The following is a 24,546-nucleotide window of genomic DNA, read 5'->3' on the forward strand; positions in this document are numbered from 1 at the left end:
TGTCCCCAGTTAGTCTTTGGAAATTACTTGTAGCTAGTACCCCAAGGGCTACATATACCTTTATTTCCACTGGGATGGGTTCCCCTGTGTTGGCTCTGGGTCTGAGTTGAGATCAGCAGAGCTCACTGAGTTGTTGTAGTATGTCCCTGTCCACCCTATAGCACTCTACAATCTCCAGTTCATGTATCTCCTGGTAGGTTACCCCTGGGCCTGAACACTCATCTCCTTCTTAGTCTAGGCCTGTGGTCAGCATCAGCAGCAGCTGCATTGACCTCAGCATTTAGCACATACATATGTAGCAGACCTGCAGCAGCCCCTATCATTCTCTAGGTTAAAATTCCCAAGACTGTACGCCAATGGTGCAGAGTATGGGGGAAAATCAATTTGTAGGGTGTATGCATATTTTATAGTGCTCTACTGTTGATGTAGGCTGTGTCATTAGCAAGCTATGATGCATTCCACCTGCCACTTACATCATTAAGGGGTTTAATGGCCCTAATTTAACTGAAACAGGGCTCATCAATAATTAATATATCATTGTCTTTGTCAGACAGTTTTTTTTTGACAGCCTTCGTTGTTGAGCACTGCAATGTGCCATGCAAACCCTGCACAGATAAACAAGGCTTAGTAGTCAGCAACACAAGGTCATGCAAGCAAACATGCTCAAACCCACTGAAACGCACCCCTAAGGTAAACAAAGCTTAGCAGTCCGGGCATCCCCCCCCCTGCTGAGCAGAGCAGTGCACCCTGCAAACAGGCGCAGCTGAGCTCCAATGAGCTTAACAGTTTGCGGACACCCCCCCATTTGATGTCAGCTACTTCTTCTGTGGACACCAGCATGGTTATGTCCCAACACGGATGGGATGTGCGGACACAAATACCCATTTGTGTTATTCAGTAACGCTACCTCAATGGCATACAGATCCGTGCACAGTACCTGGCAACTACACACTTTCAGGCCCTGCCTTGTCAGAAACCACAGCAGTCCTAAATTGCACATACTCCACACATGGTCCTGTAATGCATTACTGTTACATACTCACAAATTCTGTTTTTTGCAATATTTTTATATTTTTTCCATAAAGGCATGTTTGCGCATTGCGGCTTGCAGCACAAACATACCAGGGTATTAAAAAAATGAATTATTTTACATTATTTTCCATATGATTTTGGACACACAGTGGTTACTTTTGCACATATCTGTGTCCTCTACACTATTTCTGCCACTGTAACTACACTTCTACAGCCCCTGGTGTCATTTTTACATCCCGTACATGGAATTTTTCCATGTACATTATAGACACCAGCTTGCTGGATCACTCTACCTGCCTCATTTACATGCATTCCACCTGCTTATGAGGTAATTTGTATGCCATGGACACTTCCTTGTTCACATGCTCATGCATGCCCCTCAGCTCCCTTTACTGGATTGCATATCTGCTTACTTCTGTGTAAGCACCGTGCCACTATGCCTAAATGGCAAATAAGTTCATGTAGGCTTTATTAAATGCCCCCCATGTCTTCTGAGTACAAAGATTCCAAGTATAGGTGATGGTGGAGAAATCCTGTCTGATGAGTTAACAGATCTTGTTGTTAATGGAAGGGGATAAGCCAAGCTGTTGGGACATGCAGATCCAGGTGATGTGCAGCAGGACCAGCAAAATGTGTAGGGATTTTTTTTTCCCCATGGCAAGAAAGTCTAAGGGGAGGATAGAAAAAGGAATGAAAGATGAAAAGGCAAATGTGTCTGGACCAAAATGAAACAGTTAATGAAGAGTTTGGCTTTGTGGTCTACCACCTCCTGAATCAACATCGTTATCAGATAAAATGAATTGACAGCACTGAGGACTTTATGGGGACAAAGCCTCCTGTTAGCATTCCCAAGATTACCCCTGAGAAATGGAATTAGGGAACATACCGAGCTTTCTAATTTTTTGAAAACTCGTCTGGCACCAGGTATATTTACAGATCATTCATGGTAACCTAAAAAAGCAGTAGCTCAGTTTGTACAAAAGATAAGTGGCCTTCCCAGGGATATAGACTCTCCAATGAAAGTGGCTGTTCTGGGTGGCCCACTCCCAGACTCTTGTGATTTCCATATTAAGAGGACAGAAATCAGTACCAATCCATTTATTTACTGATGTACCAGACTGCTGCCATATTGTCTGAATGAGCAAACAGATGGTCCTCTGGGATGAATTCCTGAAAGGTCAGCAAGAAGAGAGTAAATACTCTAATCTCTATGATGTCACTATACAAATATTACACCTGTTGGGACCAAGGCACCAAAGTCATGCAAATAATACAAGAAAAAAAAACTTTCAAGAACAAATAGTGCAGGCAAGATGTTCAAAGTACAGAATAACAAATCTGAATACAGATACAATAATAAGCTTATTAACAGAGGTTAGTCAGTGGACAATTGTATTATGAGAAGAGATATTGAAAATGAGATTTCAAATTAGAAGTGGGTTTTGAGGAGCATTTGGTCAGAGCAAGCTAAGCAAAGATGCAAAGGAACTAGTTATTGATGGACAAGTAGGAGGGACTTAGTGTAGTTAGTTTGACTAGTTTAAGAAAAAAGAGAGAAAGAGGAGAGAAAAGGAAGATGAGCATAATAGTACTGGGGCAGAATTTGGAGGGGTGATGGGGATGGAAGAATGTTGCTAAAATACACAGGGAGTTATAATAGTTTGGATGTTAGTGGGAAAGGAGATAATGGAGGAATGTGAGGGTGGGGGTAAATGTAAGGGAGGAAAAGAGGGAGGGGTAGGAAAGCAGGAGTGTAGGAATTTTAGGTGGGATGGTTACAGTGACATCTCTTGGTGCTATGTAGACAATGTCTGAGAGCTGTCTTGAACTCTTGTGCATGGGTGATATTTCTAAGGGTTATGGGAAGCTTTTTCCATGAGAGAGCAGGAAGATAACCATATAGGTTTTGTCCTATTGATTTTTTTTTTGTTTATGAATCTGTAAGAGGTATTGGTCTGAGCTTCTGAGGGGGCAAGGTTGGTTATAGAGGGAGACAAGAGACGATATGCTAGGGCAGGAGGAGGGCTTTTTAGGATGGTATGGATTATGAGAACTTGAGAATAGTAGAGTTGGTTAGGAAATTCTAACCAGCTGAGATTCTGGAGAGCAAGATAGTGATGAGATTTAGGTGGCAAATAGAATGGAAAAGATAGTAGGAGTGGTACAGTTTCCAGTCTCAGTGAAAATATTTTTGACAAAAGAATGGCACTTCTGGTATAGCTAATAAGGACTGATAACTTGCAGTGTTGACATGAAACACAGGGTTTAGTCACCTCTCATGCAGTGAAATGCCTGGATGTGTTTATGCCATTTTTCTTTTTCCCTATTTCAGCCCTACTTAAAATCTCAGAAGCACACACACACACACACACACACACACACACACACACACACACACACGTAGTAGGCAACCAACTCTACATCCTTCAGAAAATTCATGCTAAAGCAAAACCTATTATTCTATCAACTTTCTATGTTTGAAGAGCAATATTGAAAATCTGTCCCTATTTGTCCCCCATCATTTTAGGCTTTGTCCAAATTTTTTGTTCTAAGAGGTTGAGAGGTATGATGTGAAATATGCTTGCACTGCTCTATGAAACATTGTAGCTTAGCTATTTTTTATACTTTTGTAGATAAGCATTTTATGTCAATGACTACAAAATGAAAGAAAAAGTTTACTGGACGGCCGGACACAGGCAATGTCCGAGGAAGATATGGACCAAAGAGCTACAATGTTTCGGGTCTTCTATTCTGGCAGCTTGCACAAATCAGGAACCCTGTGTACAGGATGTAACTGAATGCATTTTAAAGGCTACAGTCTCTAGTCACTGACTGGTGCTGGTGGTACACTGTTGGTGTTAGTGGCTTTCTGCCAGGGACTCTTGACACATTCCCTCCCTCCCTCCCTTTCTGCCTGTCTCTCTCTCTCTATGAAGAAATCCTGGCCGGTGGGACGGACATCACTGTATGCAATATCCAGCCCTACCATGTGCAACCTCGTCACAACCAAAACAGGGAACCGGGCAGTAACAAAGATTCAGGCTCACAACATCCATTCTCACCTGAGCCTATGACCCGCTTCAGGCAGCTTTGGAGAATTCTGCATCGGGTCATTTCCTTTTTGAGAGAAAGGGACGTAGGGAAGTAACAGGGGCAGGCAGCAGTGACAGCAGTTAGACAATTAAAAAAAAAACACAGCCGGTGACAGCTATACCCTCGCCTTATTTCCTTCCTTCGTTAGCATCTCGTCTTCTCGCTGTCTGTCTCTCTTCTGTAGGAATGCTGAAGGTTGTGGCTGCCGGCTGCCTCTGGTTCCCAGGGCTTTTCCTGCTGACCAGGCGCTGCCTGAAGAAAGTGCTTGGCTGGGAGGAATCTGACGCTGTCATCGTCTCAGCAAGGTAAGAATAACCCCGTGAGGGACACCTATAACGTATGCTTAAGCACGAAGCAGTAAGAAAGGTAATCTCTCAGGTTCCCATGCCCGTGTGGCAGGGACGATATAGAAAATATCTATCGACCCATTTTTACCCATTGTTATTATATTATGTAGGTGTGCAGTGGCCGCATTGTGTGTGTATTTTGAGAGGTGGTCAAGTGGGTAATGACGGTGATGAAGATGATGGTCCAAGCACTGAACAAAGAGATAGATCACGGGGATGGGGTTCTTGCTGTCTTTGTGAATAATCTTTGAAACATTCATTTTTAAATTATATATTGATTGCATTTTGCACCTTTGTGTTCACTGCGTGATTATACTGATGCTGCTGTTTTGCGATTAGTAGATGGTGAAGTACTCAAGAATTGTTGTTTCAGGTCTGGTATGGATGTAAATATATACACCTGTGTACAAAGGTGGTACAGTGGTGGTATTATGTGCGCGCAAACCGCACACATACACACACGTCTTTTTTAAGTCCATGCATTTAAGAATGCTGCAAAGTAATTCTTGTACCATATCACTCCATCTTTGTCAGATTAATTGCCTCTGAAATGCACCTGATTGTCCCTCCCAGTTTATTAGAAATATTAAATAACGTGTCAGACATAATAATATAAACGTAAGTGTTACATGGCTGAAGGTAGGAAGTGGAACATGTTATATCATATTAAGTTCACGGTGTTTTCTGGTAGTAGTGGGGTTGCTTTCCCTAGATGATATGGGGAGCTAAAACAGCCGGTGTGGAGAGGGAACGGTACAACCTGCCACCCAAGGCCTTTATTGTGACAGGCAGATTGTGATTCTGCTCAGTGGGTACCGTTTGCTGAGTGTGGAAAGCTTAACAGCTCGTCCCTGTTGGGGGGGGGGGGGGGGGGGTGCTGCCACATAATTGCAGGACTGCAATCCTCTTGCAGCAGCCGGTCGAGATTTGTGTTTTTCCTCGGTTAAGCTTATTGACTTGCTGCCTCCTCTGGTAAAATACGGAACCACCGCTGTAAGGATGGAAGAAGGCCGTCTGTTATCGCGTTGATTCTGCCACGGGGGCACAACCACAGTCCGATTTTCCAACCGTGATCTGGGTATGGTTTATTCTAACCACCCATGTATCATCGCAGATAGTTAGCCATCTGGGCTGCTGTGACTGAGCTGCTACAGAACATCTGGATCTATTTTAATGTATTTCACCTTTCGAGGATGTTTCTCTTTTTATCCCATCTTCCTTCTACTTTCCAAAGAGATGCTGTTGCCACAGGGGCAATGTAGTGCTTCTTTGGAAGAACCCCTGCTTCCTGGGAACCTCCAGTTATGCAGGACACCCCTTTCACTTTCCAACTAGTTTAATAGAGGAAGAACTCATTATCTCCCTCTTGCATTGTAAGTGGCAGAAAACAATTACTGTACACACTAAAGTGCTCTTACCTATCCCTGTAGAGAAAGTAACCCCTCTGCAAAATCCCCAACAAACTGACCGTCAATATACCTTCCACAGGCATATGTGTTTGTACTTTCTCTCTCTCTCTCTCTCTATATATATATATATATATATATATATATATATAATATATATGTATGTATGTATATGTATGTTATGTATATATATATATATATATATATATATATATATATATATATAATATATATATGTATGTGTATATACACACACACACACACACACACACACATATATATATATATACACACACACACACACACACACACACACACACACACACACACACACACACAACACACACATGTGGTGTGTGTGTGTGTGTGTGTGTGTGTGTGTATATATATATATATATATATATATCTATACATACACACAGACACACACACACACACAAATATATATATATATATATATATATGTGTGTGAGTGTGTGTGTGTGTGTGTGTGTGTGTGTGTGTGTGTGTATATGCGCACGTGTGCACAAACACTTGTTTTTGAGGTCACTGAATGTCCTACTTCTATGTAACAGTTTGCTTCTCAGTGTCGCACAGTGTAGAATTTAATCTTGGTGAAAATTTCTGTTTGTTCTATGCAGTTTGTTTGAGTTATGAAAGCTGTCTGCAGGCTTCTGGCATCTCTAGACTTCCAAAGTCAGTTTCATTAGTTTTTCCAGGATTTTGCAACAACAAAACAAACTTGATTTACCCTTTCCTTTCATTTGGCTGATACAAGTCTGTATTTACAAGAAGTATCATCGTCCCTGTAGCACGTGGGACATCACTTTTGCATTGGATAGGTCCTAATGTTGATGATTTTCATCTGTACATATAAAAACTAACATGTTCTTATCATTTTCACTTATTCTTGCTTAGTTTGAAACTACAGATTATTTTTTTATCAGTGGTGCAGCGGTTAATGCTGTCGCCTCACAGCAAGAGGTTCTCTGGTTCGATTCTCGGCTGGGGTGCCTTCTGTACGGAGTTTGCATGTTCTCCCTGTGTTCGCGTTGGTTTCCTCCCACACTCTAAAGACATGCTTCTGGAGCATTTCTCTCCAGGCCTCCACTGAAAACAGGATCTGTGAATACTAGTCAGACTTTCCCGGTCAACAAATGTTAAATAAAAAAATAAATATCACAAAAAAAACACTTTTTTCCCCCCTGAGATTTATTAAGTCCACAATGTATTTCTATGGATTTTTATGCCATTTATTTATTGAGTCCCCAATATATTTCTATGGGTTTTTATGTCATTTATGTTGTGATTACCAATATTAGCAATTTATTGTTGTTAGTTTTTCAGCATTGATGTTACCCCCCCCTACACACACACACACACACACACACACACACACACACACACACACACACACACACACACAATTCTATCATAAGTGTGGTTGTTGGAGGCAAGAAGGCCTCATTTTTTTTTGTACTGAGTGTGTCTTTTATGTAGGGTCATCTCATACCTCTCAACCTTTTAGAAAAAGAATACTGGATGAATCGAAAAATAATTGGTGGAGGGGACAAAGGTCAACAATCAAGGACATATTTTAAATATGTCTCTTATAAATTTAGAAAGTAGATAGACTGCCACATTTTGCATTAGCATGTATTTTTGAAGGAAATGAAGTCTGAAACTGAAATGCCCGCCTATATATAGTAACTTCAATCCTAAATGATTTGTCAGAAAACCACACATTTTATGAGGACCACACCAAAATAAGAGGCAAAAATCAGGACATTCTGCAAAATTCTGGACAGTTGAGATGTATGGGTCAGTTCACAATCATGTAAAAGTATCAGATGCTTTTTTCTTAAAAAAAAAAACTTATGAAGCTATAGGAGTTCAATAAGGAGATGACTGCTTTTGTGAATGAATATGGGAATGCAGAGTATCTGAAATACCAAAAACAAAGTCAGCCACTCTATCTGACGAGCAAGTGCTCAGCAGGTATCTGTTTGTGCAGAAAGAAGCCACAGAAAGAGAAGGATTTTAGGGAGCATAAAAGTGAAGATATAAAGCTAAATCCCACACTTCACATAGTGTCCTGTGTTCTTAAACATAAAACAGTGGAGTGGTCCTTAGAGTAGTCTTAGATAATGGTATCAGCAGTGGGTAAAAAATCCATAGCAGTTGGATTTATCATATCTGTCACGTAAAACATATGATGTTTCATCATAAAAGTGTCATTTTTTTGTGAAAGTGGTTACACTAGAAACGTTTTTCTTACCTGTTGGACCTTGAAGATGACTGGTTTAAAGCTGAAGGTGAAGGAGGTCCTGCAAAGAAGTAATGGATATCTAGTATTTTATTTATTTTATTTTGACATTTGTTAACCGGATATGTCAAACTGGGCATGTGCCCTTTAGTAGAGGCAGTTATTTAATTTATTAAGAATTTTCAAAAGCAAACAACATTTACAACACTTACAGACTTATGGAATCAAGTCTCATACTCAGTGGATCAAAAGACACAGTAAACTCTCAGTTAACCAGCACCCATGGGGATTGGCTGATGCAGGATAACTAGTTTCTGGTTGCTTGAGAGTTACTATTAAAAATAAGCCTGACTAATACTGTGCTCTACGCTATTTGTTTAGTTTGATTTGTTCTTAGGTTGGGGAGAGAGGGAATTTATTCCTATCTTCCTTTTTAAAACTCTAAAACTCTAAAAATGTAAGGTATGTTTCTCCAGGGGAAAACAGAAAGTGCAACACATGAAAATTGTACTGTATTTCTTTAATATCTTTTTGCCAGTTGCTTGAGAGTGCCGGTTGCTTCAGTTCCAGTTAACTGAGAGTTTACTGTATCAGTTTTGCAGACAGTAGTAAAGTAACTGAACTGGCAGACAGCTTCTGAAATTTAAATTTTAACCATAACAGCAGCAGATGTCTTAGACTTAGAGACTATGCCTGCAGACTCATGTTTGGGACTTGGGGATGCAGGGGTTTTGGGCAAAATAGGATAAGACTATTCACATCATTATAAAAGTTAAAAAAATCTGATCTAGTTCTCAAGGCCGTTAACCCTAGGAAGCTTATAAGTTCATGCAAACAACCAGCAGGGGAATACCTCTCAACTGCCCAGATTTTCACAGAATGTCCAGATTTTTGCTTCATATTTTTGATCAATTCCTTATGTAATTTGTTGAGTTTTTTGGGGGGCAAATCTCTGGGGATCGAAGCTACCATGTACTAAATAATAACATACAATGGAGTTTCAGACTTTATATATTTCAGAAAATGCATGCTAACACAAATCCTGTTATTCTAGCAACATTCTATGTTTATAAGAGCAATATTTAACTTCTGTCCCTATTTCTGGGCCTTTGTCCCACTATTATTTTAGGATCTGTCCAGATTTCTTGAGCTAAGAGGTTGAGAGGAATGAGCAGGGATGTAGTCAGTGAATTCCATTTTGTTCTCATAAATGGTTCTTGCTACCTCTTAACAAACCTGGCATTTAAAAAACAGCCACCCAATTCAACCTGTTGCCCCCTCCCAGCACTTGGTCTGTAACATTTTCAGCTGCTCAGTCAAAAACTATTATGTGCAGCCCATTCTGTAAGCAAACTATATACATGTCATTAGAGGCATTAATTTAGATAGCTATATACATAACATGGGTTGATAAACCCCCAATGTTTTTCACTTATGCTCAAAAAAAAATGTGCTCTGCAGAGTACAAACAGTATGCCTGGCTACAGTCTTGCATTGATGTAGAGTATATATAACCAGGGAAGTGTATGTTCATAGGTTCATAGGTTCATAGGTTCATACTAGGCTATCTGCCCGAGGGCATTTACAAGCCTAGCCCATCGTTTTGTGGCTTCGCCACACACCCTTTAGTATGGGGAACTATACCCATTATTTTGCTGTGCCTCTGTCGAGCAGTGACACTGAGGTAATCCCTGGGGTATATCTGCGATCTCCCATCCATTGGTCAAGATTTCTCTTGAACAAGGCCAGCGAGGTGCTCTGCCTCACATGTACCAGGATTTTGTTCCACAGCATAGGGAGTCTTTGGGTGATGAATCTATCCCTCCAGCACGTCCTATTAATAGCCGTGTCCTTGTGGCTCTGATGGATCTAGATTTTTTGAGGTGAAGCATATTCATCAAATCTGGGTTTGACATGGCCTTGTATGTTAGGCAAAGGTCACCTCTGAGCAAGCGTTTACTGAATAGAGCTGGAGTTCTTTCAGTCGGGCAGCATAGGACAGATTTTTGAGACCCTTTATCCTTTTGGTGAGGAACTTTTGTGGCCTCTCCAGCTGCTGCAAGTGTCGGGTCAGATACATTCCGAATGGGGCATTGTACTCAATCATTGGTCTGATGAGTGATGAGTAAAGGGAGACTATGACCTCCCTTGATCTAGATGAGAATCCTTCATGATAAGGTGGGCAATGTAGAAGGTCTTCCTAACTACTTTAGCTACATGGGTGTCGAATGACAGACTACTATCAACCTGGGTCCCCAGGTCCCTGATAACTTCTTCTGTGCTCAGTGGATTTCCACCTATTTGGTAGCTAGGGGTAACCTTGTTTTTCGAAGGGTATGACTATGCATTTTTGGCATTTAACTTTAGGCGTGGCCCTGGCACCAGTTATCCGGTTCTGTGAGACCCTTCTGAAGGATATCTGTGTCAGATGTGTTTTCTACTATGGCGCCCAGTTTGCAGTCATCTGCAAACTTTGTCAGCCATAACCCTCCTGTGTTTGCTTGTACTGAAAAGTAGATGCCAAACAAGAGTGGGCCCAGGACTGAGCCCTGTGGGACACCACTTGTGACAGGCTTTGAGTCTGACATGGCGCCAGCAGCTCTGACCCTGTGGGTTCTGTCACTCAGCCAGTTTGCAACCCATCTTGTGATGTATGGGTTGACATTTAAGCTGATGAGTTTTTCAATGATACCCGAATGGGGTATTGTATCAAGGCCTTAGCCAGATCGAGGTAGGCTGTATGGACTGCCTTTCCTCATCAATGGCTTTGGTGACTGTTTCAAAAAGTCAACCAAGTTTAAAAGGCATGATCTGCCTTTGACAAAGCCAAACTGGGTTGGATCCAAAGTCTGCAAATTCCCTATGTCTTTGTTTATGAGGTCCATTATGATCCTCTCCATGGCTTTGCAGATAAGGCTTGTCAAGCTAATGGGCGGTAATTTCCAGGGTCGGTGGAGGCACCGCTTTGTGAAGTGGTACCACATTTGCAGTGCGCCACTCCATCCAGAGGTAAGACTTTGATTAAACAGCTGTCCTAGCTGTGGGTTTAATTCCTCATTGAGTTCATGGAGCACACAGCCGGGACACCATCAGGTCCCATGGATGCTGTGTTTTTGCTTTGGAGAGAGCAGTTCTCACTTGGGCGCTGGAGATGTTTGGGGCTGCAATCGTTTGGTATAGATATCTCCTTTTTGGGGAGGGGAGAAGTTTGCACTGAACCTGTCAGCCAGTATGTTGGCAATGTCTGTAGGATCAGTAATCTTCACATCATTTTGAACTAGCTCTGAGCATATCTGGGAGTTTCCTCCCAGGTTTCTAACATAGCTAAAGAAGGCCTTATGATTGTCTTTTGAGTCTTTAGCTATTTTTCTCTCGAAATTTGCTTTGGATGATTTTATGAGAGCTCTTAGTTTTTTACTTATAGTGATCAAGGGTGTCTTACCTTTTAAGGATTTTGCTCTATCTTGTAGTAGCTTCCTCCTTTTGTTGTAGAGTTTGTTTATGGCTGGGGTCCACCAGACTGGACGCTTGCCTTTGGTACAAAGAGTCTTTGTTTTGCTTGGGATTGCCTTATCCATGCAGTCCTGCAGGTGCTGGTAGAAGGCATTTGTAAGTGATTCAGCGGCTTGAGTACTGTTTTCCGCCGGCAGGGCCTTAAAGGAGACCACACTAGTCTTTAGAAGTGAAGTCGGCTTTTGAGAAGTTCTTTACTGTGGTCTTTTTATTTCAGGTGGGGTGGGATGAGGACCTCCAGCGAGATTAGTTTGTGGTCTGATCTCACCAGTGAGGGTACACGTGTTGAACATTGTGCTCCCATGTTCGTGATGATGAGATCAAGTATGTTATCTCCTCTTGTGGGGATGGTGACTAGTTGTTCCATGGCATTTGAGTTTATGAATTCCAGGACTTTTTGGGCTAGGGTGTTTGGGCTTGAGTAGTGTTCCCAGTCTATATTAGGGTAATTGAAATCACCTAGTATGATGGTGTTTGGTGATACATTTATCCCTCTAGTGTTTTCAGGAAGGCCATGTGAGGTTCCTGAGTTTGTGAGGGTGGCCTGTAACATGCTACAATTTGCAGAGCAGTCTTGCCTATGGTTAATTGCACCTGGATGGTCTCCGATGCATACCAGTCTTGAGGTGTGGGTGTCCTTGATGAATATGGATACCCCTTCTTGGTATTGTCCAGATTTTGTGGCCGAACGCATGATATGAGGTAAAACCTGATAGCTGGGGTGCTCTCAGGAGCCTTGAACCAGGTTTCTGTCACAGCACAGACATCGATGTTCTCCATACTGAGAAGGGCCTCGAGTGCGTGCATTTTGAGATTTAGACTTCTGGCATTGAGCAGCATTACCCTTAGTTTTTTCCTTTTTGTGTTCTAGGGTGGTAGGTTTAGAATTTGAGCCTTGCCTAAAAAGGCACTATGGGGTGGCAAGAGCCTTTGCCAATATCCGGAATCCCAGGGTGACAGGTGCAAGCTGTCCCTCATGGCAGCATGGCTTGTCCAGCATGTCATCCCAGGCAGACAGACACTGATCCCCTTTGAATGACACCAGTGTTTAAGCCAATTGTTAAAGCTGATCATCTTATCTCTGTATTGTGGCATCATTCTTGGTGAAGGTAGGATACTGCTCAAGGTCAGGGTCATACCTGTCTGGGCTACATAATCACAGAGCTCCTCAATGTCTCTTTTCATGTAGTCCAAGGAGGTACGCCTCAGGTCGCTTACACCAGCGTGGACAATGACTGAGTCATATTTGTACCTGCTGTTGAGAGACCTGAGTGCTTGCTATGTGGCGGATTCTAGCGACAGGCAGCTTACTGTGACCTTCTCCTTACTCAGTCTGGTGAGCGGGACGCCAGTGTGTCTGACTATGGAGTCACCAATGACTAGTGTGTCTGGCATTGTGTTTGGCCTTAAGGGCTGTGACTGTTTGACACTCTGACTGTGAGGTCTATGTGTTGCAGGTGTTGTGTTCTGAGGTGGTGGTTGTTTGGGGGTCTGCTTTGGTGGCCTCTGCTGTTTTGGTAGATTTTGATCAGAGCCTCCGAGTATGTCTTTGTGTGTTTATGTGTATGATTTGAGGTTGTAATGGTAATATGTGAGACTGGGTCTATAGTGTGTGTGGTAACCTTCTCCTCCTGACTGGTCTTGCCAGTCCTATGTTGAGAGAGCTCAGCCTCCAGTTTGGCCGTATAGTTGCATCTCTCGCATGTATTTGTGTTTTGTGGGAGGAGGAGAGGGTTGTTCAGGTACATGAGGCAATTGTAACATTGCCTCAATATTCCCAGGTTCACCAGCTGAGCAGGAGAGGACACTAGCAACTGATCCTCGACATGCTAGAAGGAATAGACAAAAAAAACTTTAAAAAGATTCCAGGGACGGGTGACCGAGAAATGGGGGTTGCCTTTTGGGGTACTATCTATGACAAGAGTGCATCAAGGTAATAAGTACTGTAGGAGCAAGTGCTACGTTTAACAGATAGAGAATAACCATTGGTGTGGGTAAAATGTTGATTTACCCGTTGGCGTTGGTTTGGTCAGGGCGGCGGCCCGAGGACCAAACAAAGCCAACCGTGGGTAATACAGCATTACCCACACCCAGAAGTGGTTATTGCTATTATATGACATTATTTAAGAAAAGAAACTATTACTTTTCTTAAATAATGGCATAGTATAATGCCTGTTTACTGCCCTTCCGAGATCTGGCATCGGCAGTTCTGATGTACTGTGCGGCGTAGTACATCAGAGCTGTGGGCAGCAATGGAGAAAGCAAGATCTCCGCTTTTTTACTATTTTCGCTATGTTAAATGGGTTTAACATAGCGAGACAGTTTTAAAATAAGCAACGGAGATGTCCGCTTATTTTAAATTGTCTCGCTATGTTAAAACCCATTTAACATAGCTTAACAGTAAAAAGCAACGGAGATCTTGCTTTCTCCGTTACTTTTTGAACCTGGCTATGTTAAATGGATTTAGCATAGCGAGACAGTTTAAAATAAGCAACGGAGATCTCCGTTGCTTATTTAAAGTTGTCTCGCCATGTTAAACACATTTAACATAGCAGACAGTGTTTTAGTTATACTAATGGAAAAAGTCTGGGCGACGGACCTTTTCCATTAGTATAACTCGATTTACAATGTGCACGCTGGCCAATCAGCGTGCACGTTTTGGGGGGTCATGGTATAATAACTTTGTTTCTATTCCACTTAAAATGATCCTCACCAGTTTCTATCCATGGAATCTTCTTTGCTTTTGTTTCTTGTAAACAGTACACTTCTGCCCACTGTGATATGTAAAACTTGAGAATGTTAAGTGAAGAGATAGTCACATATACGTATTTTTATGTGTTTGTTTTCATGTCTAAGTAGTCTGTTGTTTCTTTAAGGTGAAATTCAATGTTTTGAAGAACTTGATGCAACGTAAGTGGTCTTTTGTGTGCGTTTGTGTGAGTCTGTTTGTGTAGAAGACTGGGGGAAATGTATGACTGTTCTCTTATTCTGTGTCGGCTGCAGTGGAGGAAATATCTTTTTCTAGTAAGATTTTTCCCAGACTCCTAACCCCTCCTCATCTGTGTTGTTTCTTCATGCCTGTCTGGTTCTGTCCTGCTGCAAAAGACTGAAGGTGTATCAAATATCCTCAGGCTGCCTTGCTGAATTTAGAAGGATTTTAGATGTTTGTCATGTTTTGGTGAGTGATTTCTTTTATGTTCACAACCTCCATATTACCTTGCGTGCATTGAGGCATTTAACCTACATACCGGATTTTCTGAGAGATTTCTTGGAAGAAATGTAGTATTCTGTGGATGGATGGGATACCAAACAGTCCATAGACCTTTAAGAAATCGATATCTATGGCTACTACTGCTTGCAATATAATGGTCACCATGGTACACAATGCAATGGACAGGACTGCCAGAACTGCAGGCATTACTATTCTCTATCACTTCTAGCCTAGCCCGTTTGTCTAGGACAGTAAGGCATCCTTTACATATCATCCATTTTGGGATTCCTTGTCATTCGGACCTGAGACTAATGGATCCTTAAAATATATGAAGAAAAATGACCACACCCTTATATTTCACTCTTCACAATACACGCAGAAAAGGATGCAGATCAGACAACAAATTCTTGATCCTATTGACAGTTGTAGCCTCAACAAAAGGATTCTTCTGAATTCTAGGTACCATCCCTGTCTCTGGAATCTGACAGGGACAGTGAGCAAAAGGCCAAGGTAACTGGCAGTCTGCAGCTATTGTACTTTCAATCCTCAAAATCCCCAGATGGGAAGATTTGAGAGTGAGGTACTCTACACCTTAGAGTGGTTTGTAATTATCACAGAAGTGTGCATAAGAAGAGTCACAACTAATAACTGTCAAGTAATATTCTCTTCCTTTTCTTATATCCCTCTGCTGCCTTCTAGTATTCTCTTCCTTTTCTTATATCCCTCTGCCGCCTTCTAGTATTCTCTTCCTTTTCTTATATCCCTCTGCTGCCTTCTAGTATTCTCTTCCTTTTCTTATATCCCTCTGTTGCCTTCTAGTATTCTCTTCCTTTTCTTATATCCCTCTGCTGCCTTCTAGTATTCTCTTCCTTTTCTTATATCCCTCTGCTGCCTTCTAGTATTCTCTTCCTTTTCTTATATCCCTCTGCCGCCTTCTAGTATTCTCTTCCTTTTCTTATATCCCTCTGCTGCCTTCTAGTATTCTCTTCCTTTTCTTATATCCCTCTGCTGCCTTCTAGTATTCTCTTCCTTTTCTTATATCCCTCTGCTGCCTTCTAGTATTCTCTTTCTTTTCTTATATCCCTCTGCCACCTTCTAGTATTCTCTTCCTTTTCTTATATCCCTCTGCTGCCTTCTAGTATTCTCTTCCTTTTCTTATATCCCTCTGCTGCCTTCTAGTATTCTCTTCCTTTTCTTATATCCCTCTGCTGCCTTTGCCAGATGTTTCTCCCTCGCCAGAGAACCTAGGTAAGGAAGGCAGTATCAAAGATCTCAAAACAATCCAGTAGGTTTATACTATTCCAGATTGTTTTTAGTTCCAAAAAGACAAGGAACCACAGACCCAAGATTGTTTTAGTTCCAAAAAAGATAAGGGACCACATACCCAAGATTGTTTAGTTCCAAAAAAGACAAGGAACCATAGACCCAAGATTGTTTTTAGTTCCAAAAAAGACAAGGGACCACAGACCCAAGATTGTTTTTAGTTCCAAAAAAGATAAGGGACCACATACCCAAGATTGTTTAGTTCCAAAAAAGACAAGGGACCACATACCCAAGATTGTTTTTAGTTCCGAAAAAGACAAGGGACCACAGACCCAAGATTGTTTTTAGTTCCAAAAAAGATAAGGGACCACATACCCAGTTCCAAAAAAGATAAGGGACCACATACCCAAGATTGTTTTTAGTTCCAAAAAAAGAGAAGGAACCACAGACCCAAGATTGTTTTTAGTTCCAAAAAAGACAAGGGACCACATACCCAAGATTGCTTTTAGTTCCAAAAAAGATAAGGGACCACATACCCAAGATTGTTTTTAGTTCCAAAAAAGACAAGGAACCACAGATCCAAGATTGTTTTTAGTTCCAAAAAAGACAAGGGACCACAGACCCAAGATTGTTTTTAGTTCCAAAAAAGACAAGGGACCACAGACCCAAGATTGTTTTTAGTTCCAAAAAAGACAAGGGACCGCAGACCCAAGATTGTTTTTAGTTCCAAAAAAGACAAGCAACCACAGACCCAAGATTGTTTTTAGTTCTAAAAAAGACAAGGAACCACAGACCCACAATTGTTTTAAAAAAAAGACAAGGGACCACCACAGACCATGTTTAGTTCCAAAAAAAAAAGGGAGGACCAGACCCAAGATTGTTTTTAGTTCCAAAAAAGACAAGGGACCACAGACCCAAGATTGTTTTTAGTTCCAAAAAAGACAAGGGACCACAGACCCAAGATTGTTTTTAGTTCCAAAAAAGACAAGGGACCACAGACCCAGACAAGGGACCGCAGACCCAAGATTGTTTTTAGTTCCAAAAAAGACAAGCAACCACAGACCCAAGATTGTTTTTAGTTCTAAAAAAGACAAGGAACCACAGACCCACAATTGTTTTTAGTTCCAAAAAAGACAAAGAACCACAGACCCAATATTGTTTAGTTCCAAAAAAGACAAGGGACCACAGACCCAAGAATGTTTTTAGTTCCAAAAAAGACAAGGGACCACAGACCCAAGATTGTTTTTAGTTCCAAAAAAGATAAGGGACCACATACCCAAGATTGTTTAGTTCCAAAAAAGACATGGAACCACAGACCCACAATTGTTTTTAGTTCCAAAAAAGACAAGGGACCACAGACCCAATATTGTTTTTAGTTCCAAAAATGTCAAGGAACCACAGACCCAAGATTGTTTTTAGTTACAAAAAAGACAAGGGTCCACAGACCCAAGATTGTTTTTAGTTCCAAAAAGACAAGGAACCACAGACCCATTCCAGACTTGAGCAACCTCAAAACATACATTCTGAAAGATTCTTTCTGCTTGGTTACCTTTCAATCACTCCACCCATGTCTGTCCAGAAGAAGACTGTATGTGCTGTGTGGGCTTTCAAGAAGTAAAGCAAAATAAAGTTCCTGAGCTTCCTGGCAGGAGCCTGTCACTTCCAGCTTCACAGTATTCCCTTCACACTTAAAATTAACTACTCCAAAGGTGTTTACAAATTGCATACAGTAGTCAGGCACCAAACTATTTCCATATTTAAATGGATGGCTCCTAGCAGCTGGCACCAGGAACAGTTTGAGTACAAGGAGTCTATACTCCACATCTTTAACTACTTGGAGAACACTGTGAACTATGCAGAGGCCCATCTCACTCTTTCTTTACTCTGGACTTTCTTAGGTGGTTCCCTATATAGTTGGCATTTTGGGAAGTTTTACCCTTAGAGAAAGTTTGGAACATCCTGTCATCAGTCCACACTCTTCTTTTACCTTCCTCTTTATCATCTGCTGTGTTTCTCAAGGCATTATGTTTGATGACAGCTTCATTTGTAATAGTGCCTCATGCCAGATACCACATGTAGATCTTGCTCTAGATGCATTAAAAGTACAGTGGCCCAGGATAATTATTTCCTAAAGGCTGAAGTGTCACTGCGTAGGCCATGCAGGTTAAGGCCTGTAGTCTAGTAGCAAGTTCACCTTGCATATCATTGCTTTGGAGATGAGAATAATTCTATCCTCACAGGTCTTGTGGACATATACCCAATATGACTATGCTTGTATTCATTCACAAAATATGACAATCATTATGCTATATCAACAGGTAAGGGGAAACATATTTATCTCTTGTGCAGGGAAGCCATGAGAGTTTAAGAGTGAACCTGCAAGAACAACTGTTTTCTCCATGTCATCTGCATTCCACGGTAAGACAACTCATTAGCTGATAAGCTTAGCTGGTATGTCCTTATGCCTCATGCATAGTCATTGAGTTCCTCCATTGCAAAAAGGATTTTCTAAAAGTAGAGCCAATAGTTTTGTGACTGTCATGCCTTCCCAACAATGCCAAATTTCTCATTTTTTCCTGATTTTTGCCTCCAAATGGCAAGGCTTAGAAAGCCTTGGTGGAACCTTGGCACAGGAGCTTGCTGTATGTGTTTCTATTGTTCCGTCTATTCTGGAAGTTTATTATCAAGTCTAAAAAATCAAAAGCTATAATGAGTCTGGTAGTTGTTTACTGTTGCTGATTTATTTTTACTCCACACACCTAACATTTGCTCATGGTAGCCACAACTGCATTTTTATACACCTTTCTGGAAGGTCTTGCTAGCTGTCTGTATTTTCAGACTAATGGCGTGTCTGGTCCATGTTGCCTAATCGTTGATTTCCATTGTATTTTCTTATTGTGTTCCTTTTCTCAGCTGATGTAGGAACAAATGGAAGGTTTATTCCATTGTCTGCAGCTTATCAATCAATTCCTTTTGTAGCCCCTGCCTGTGTACTCTTGTGTTATCTTTTGGAGATCTCTGATTCTGGCCTCTCCATAAGGACCTATGTGGCAACTGTTTTTAATTTTTCATGTAGGTCAAGACTTCAAGTTGTTGGCCTTAGTGTTTAAAGCACTTTTAGGGGAACTTTTCTCCTTAGGTCTGTATTAGTGGTTCATTTATCCTTTAGATATTTATTTCATGTTAGAGAATCTCTTCCTTACCCATTTTGAGTTGGCTGTCTAGAAAGAATTGATATTTTGTCTTGGAAAATCTTTTGGTGGCCAATACTTCTGGCAGGTAAATTCCAGAGTTACAGCCATCTTGCTTACCTTTTACAAGGAAAGGGTTTCATTATGATTTAGTCCTTTATTCATGCCTAAGGTTACTACAAAGTTAAATTAGAACAAGGCTGTTCATAACCACCATTCCCCTTACAGCAGTCCAATCAAGGAGAGAGAACCTTTTTCACTGTGTGGATGTCAACCAATAGCAGAGGTGCTCTATAGAACAAGTAAAACCCACAGCCAGAGATGGCCATCTATTTTTTTTTTCTTTCACAAAAAGACATGAGGGTAAAAAATTCACCAACAAGGTTTTTCTAAGGCTTTTATTACACTTTCTTATGATAAATATCAAAAGACTCTACAAGGTTTTCCTAAAGTACATTCTACCAGGACTGTTTCTGCATTTACTTTCTTTGTTCTTTGGATGGTATTTCTGTAGCAGCTGCTTGATCTTCCCTGAACACCTTTGCCAAGTGTTACATACTGGCTGTGGCCTGTAGGTGTAGGTCTTTCTCTTCCGTCTAATGATATGGTTCCTCAGGGTAGCTCCTGTACTAGGAAGTCTGTCTTGATAGATAATGTAGATGAACTTCAATGAATTCAGGTATGAAAGTTATGAATATTCACCATAACTCTTAATCTGTGACTAGGGCAACAGAAGCACCCCACCATCATATCTCCTTCGTCTTTGTTTCTTTTTGTATTCATTCTCTTTCATTATTATTACCCCTGAAGAGGCAGGATGAAGTATAATGAGGAGGGGTAAACAGCCCGAGGCAGTTTTTCATGTTGATCAGCCCTAATGCTTTTGCACAAATCCAGACAGTTCCTGCAGCATGAACAAAACACACAGATTCAAGATTATGTGAACACCCATAACTTACTTATTTGTAAGAAAAGTAAAAACAACAATAAAAAATAAATAAAAACTAACATACATTTCTTATTGCCATGAATAGTGCATGAGTAACTGTCATCTTCAAATTTGGACCGATAATATTTCATGTGAAGTAACCATGCAGCAAATATTCCTTTCCAAATATTTTCCTTGTAGATAACATCTTGGCCATGATTTTATACAGGTTTTTAGAAGCAGCCATAAATAAATGAAAACACAGTACTTGGGGTCAAAAACTATTGATTTACAGATGAATGTAACATGTAGTATTGATGTAACCTGTGCAGATAATGGAAGCGTAATTGACAAGTAACTTTTTCATGTAGTCTGCCTTGCTTTACAATTTGTAGGTGCATACATATCTGTTCATATATAATATATAGTTATAATTGTAGGTGTTTATTTCATTTAAATAACTTTTAACACAAGAAAATATCTCCCTTAAACACAACCCCCATATATTTGAAGTATTAGACGTTTTTAGAAAGGCAAATATTGTGTATCTGATTCACCTTATCCAGGATCTGTGTTAGTCACTTGTAGCAGAAAAAAAATAAGAATTCAGTCTTTCAGCATAAACTAGTGAAATGGACTAAAGCAGTTATAGAAGGTATAACATTTGCATGTAAAGAATTTGAAAAACATGAATGCCCTACCAAAAATGCACCCACACTCAAAAACTATTTACCTAGAAAAAAAGACACATAAGTTTTAAATAAATAAGGGTAATATCTATAGGAGAAAAAGCATTGAGTTACAACTATAGCACCAATATGAAACCCTGTTTAAGTACTACAGAGAACTGATTTTAAACATCACTTCTGATGCATGGACTAGCATGAAATCCAGGTTTATGTGAATACAATATACATTTTTGGAGGTTGTATAAACTGGACTGTATCATTTTTAATAGTAGTAAAATGTTAAACACTGCTTAATTGGCACATATGTGTGATTTGTCTGTTATTCTTTATTTTTTCTTCATAATATTATTTATTTATTTATTTATTGACATTTGTTTACCGGGAAAGTCCACTGGGCCTAAAGAACCTGTTTTCAGTGGAGGCCCGGGGAGAAAAGCTCCACAATATAACAATAATTAAAATATAAAATAAAACAATTAGAATATACAAGCAATATTACAAAACAGACAGTAATATACAAAAGTCAAAAGTGTACAAATGCCTGATATGTACAAATTTTTAGTGGTTAAGAGTCACAAACTAGTTAAGTGATTAAATTGTTGTACTCTAATGGTAGTATACTGAAGCAAATGATATCTTGGCAGTACACTGAAGGTGTACTTGTGTTATAGGCTGCAGGCTGGATAGAAAGGTGTGGATAGATGAAGGTGTGAGAGTGGGTAGAGGAAACAAAGATAAAGTAGTTGTTTTGACTAGAGAAAAAGAAAGTTTGCAGGGGTAAGGATGTAAATTTGAATAGTAACAAACTTAGAATATAGATAGTTAGGATATGGATGGGTGAGAGCTGAGACAATTACACAACCATAGGGTGGAGAGGTGATGCCACAGAGATTTTTTTTAAGGAAGAAATACTACTGGTGGTCCTGTTAGCTAATGGGAGAATGTTCCAATGCTTGGCAATAGAGAAAAAATAAAGCAATTTGCCAGTGGGATGTTTGTGTACGTCTACTTGCAGAAGAAGTTGATTTTCAGATCTAAGTAGTCTATATGGGTGGTAGTGGGTTAAGACAGAAGAGAGGGCAGGGCAGTCTGAAGGTTTGTAAATTATTTTGTGAGCTGTGATGAGTTGCAGGTAGGTTAGCAGATGTGGGAGTTCTAGCCAGCTGAGTGATTTTAAGGTAATGCAATCATGGGAAGAGTGTTTTGTGTTGGGTGCAAACTTGGCTGCCTTGTTGTAACATGATTCAAGCTTGTTTTTTTAGGGTGAAGTGAATATTGGTGAGGAGAGGAGCACCATAGAGGAGTGAAGGTAAGAGAAAGGTTAAGGCGAGAGTTCATTTAGTAGAGCAGTTAAGATAGTATTTTTGTTGGTAGAGGGTGCCTTGCTTATAGTTTTTTTATGCTATTATGGATGTGGAGGTCAAATGTCAGGTATTCATTGAGGGTGACTTCTAGCAACTTGGTGTGGGAGATGACCTGTATGGTAGAGTTAGTTTGGGAGTGAATGATGTAATCTGTCTTGTTGACAGAGAGGTTTTTCTTGGGGTGAATAGTAATAATTTAGTTTTGTTTGAGTTTAGGGCTAGATGATTATTAGCCATCCAGTTTTCAGTGGTGGTAAAGCCATTCTGGCTCATCTGCAGGAGTTCTGTTGTTAATTTAGCAGAGCAAATAATGGTTGAAGTGTCTGCACGTTGTACAACAGTTCCATGTTTAAGGTTGGTATGGAAGTAATTTATAAATATACTGAATAGTAGATGTCCTTAAATGGAGCCTTGGGGTATCCATGTAGTGGAGTTATGAAATGGAGCGAAAGAGTTGAGCCATCTAGTGTATTGTTGTCTATTTTTTAGATGGCTTGTGACCCAGTTTAGGGTTATGGGGTGATACAGAGGGTGGAGAGTTTGCTGAGGAGCAGGGGGTGGGAGACTGTATCAAATACTTTTAAAAGGTCAAGGAAGATAGAGGATACAAATTCACCATTATTTGTAGCTTGATTGACAGTGCCCATAAAGGAAGTAAGGGTGGTAGTAGTGCTGTGGTCAGGCCTAAACCCGTGCTGAGTTGGGGAGAGGATTTTATCTAGTAGTAGATAGTCTAGACGTTGGTGATGAATGCATTTCTCCAGAATTTTGGAGAGAGGAGAGAGAATAGCAATGGGTCTGAAGTTAGATACTGCTGTATTGTTACCTCCATTATGGAGTGGGAGAATAAATGCTTTTTTCCATATTGTAGGAACATAAGCCTCTTGGGGAGACCTATTGGGAAGTATGCTGATGGGAAAGGCAATGGATCTTGCTGACATCTGCAGATATTTTGGGGATAAGTTGTCAGAGGCACATGAGCCAGGTTTCAGTTTGAGGAGAAGTTTAGTTATGGTGGAGATTGGAATGGGGGAGAAAAAAAAAAGGTAGAAGAGTTGGGTTTGGTTTCCAGAGAGGGATGTGATAGTGAAGAAGAGCTAGTATTAGTGTGGGGAAAAGTAGTAGTGAGTTTGGCTATGGCGTCGATGTTAGATTTCTATAGTATTGTCTTAAGGAAACTATTTAATTTGCTTGTAATATGTTTATTTATTGTGTTAGCTTAGCATTTTTCATATGTACCTTACAATTTCTTATGCTACAGAGTTTGTCTTCTCTTGCCTGTTTGGAAACCTGGTCAATCAAAGCTAGATAAATGTGCAAACAAACAAATATGTAAGCAGTGAAAATTTTCATTTATGGTAGCAAGAAGGTCTTCAGTGTGTAGGAATAACATACGTTTACTCCTGAATGGGATGGATCAGAAGCCAAAACATGGGACTAGGTAACACTGAGATGCAGTAAGTGGAGATACATGTTCTTAGTATTTACCAGATGAATCAGTGCCATTAGTAGGGCTGTTGTTTGTCAGGAGCTGGCAGTTCTTTCAAGTCTTTGTCAGAGTGACCCTCAGAATGAAAAGCTGGTCAGTTGCCAAGGGTAGTCTTCTATTTATTTAGAAAGGGTGTTTGTGTGACATCTTTGTATCAACAACCTCCAGACCACCAACAGTTGGCCACCGTATAGAAAATAAGTGACATTTATATTTTTTTAATTAACTAGGCTAGAGCACTAATGTAGATGGACCTTTTCAGATTCATCCGAGGATCATTGTCTGGTTAAATGACTTGTTTGAGTCTGAGTAGCCTAATGGAAACAAGGTAATCAAACCCTGGGTATAGGAAGCAGCTTTTAAGAGCTCATAGCCTTTATTTCCAGTACTGTCATAAGTTTCACAGGTGTAGCACTGGCAAATCGTAGATCACTGTCCAGTAGTACAGAAACTCCAAATGCCTCCTTTATTTCTGGGCAGGCTACCCTCCACAAAAATGAAAGACTAGATTTTCCTCAATGTTTTAACACTGAATAAGTTTGAGGTTTTGATGGTATAACTATATCAAAGTGTGCAAGACTGTAGACATGCATTTTTTCATGTTTGTTATAATAAAAAGACTCTAAACTGCATCTAGGTAAGGAACTTAAACTTATATTTCAAAGGAAAATGGTAACTTCAGATACTCTTACACGTAATGAGAATGCAGATCTTTGAGGGGTGCTCCTGATGATGCATATTTTGTGGTTGTCTG

At 40.4% G+C, this 24,546-nt stretch overlaps 1 protein-coding gene across 1 annotated transcript in view; it reads left to right on the forward strand.

The window, feature by feature from the left end:
• Positions 1 to 3,934: 3,934 nt before the first annotated feature.
• The window catches only part of TLCD3B (TLC domain containing 3B), a 538,067-nt gene continuing 517,455 nt past the window's right edge, over positions 3,935 to 24,546 (forward strand). The window contains exon 1 of the mRNA XM_044086293.1: positions 3,935 to 4,430. Coding sequence (XP_043942228.1) covers positions 4,312 to 4,430 — 119 coding nt within the window. The 5' untranslated portion in view covers positions 3,935 to 4,311. The remainder of the gene's footprint in view (positions 4,431 to 24,546) is intronic.

Source organism: Protopterus annectens, chromosome 10.part0 (genome assembly GCF_019279795.1).
Source record: "Protopterus annectens isolate FY-2018-M chromosome 10.part0, PAN1.0, whole genome shotgun sequence".
Lineage (NCBI taxonomy): Eukaryota > Metazoa > Chordata > Ceratodontiformes > Protopteridae > Protopterus > Protopterus annectens.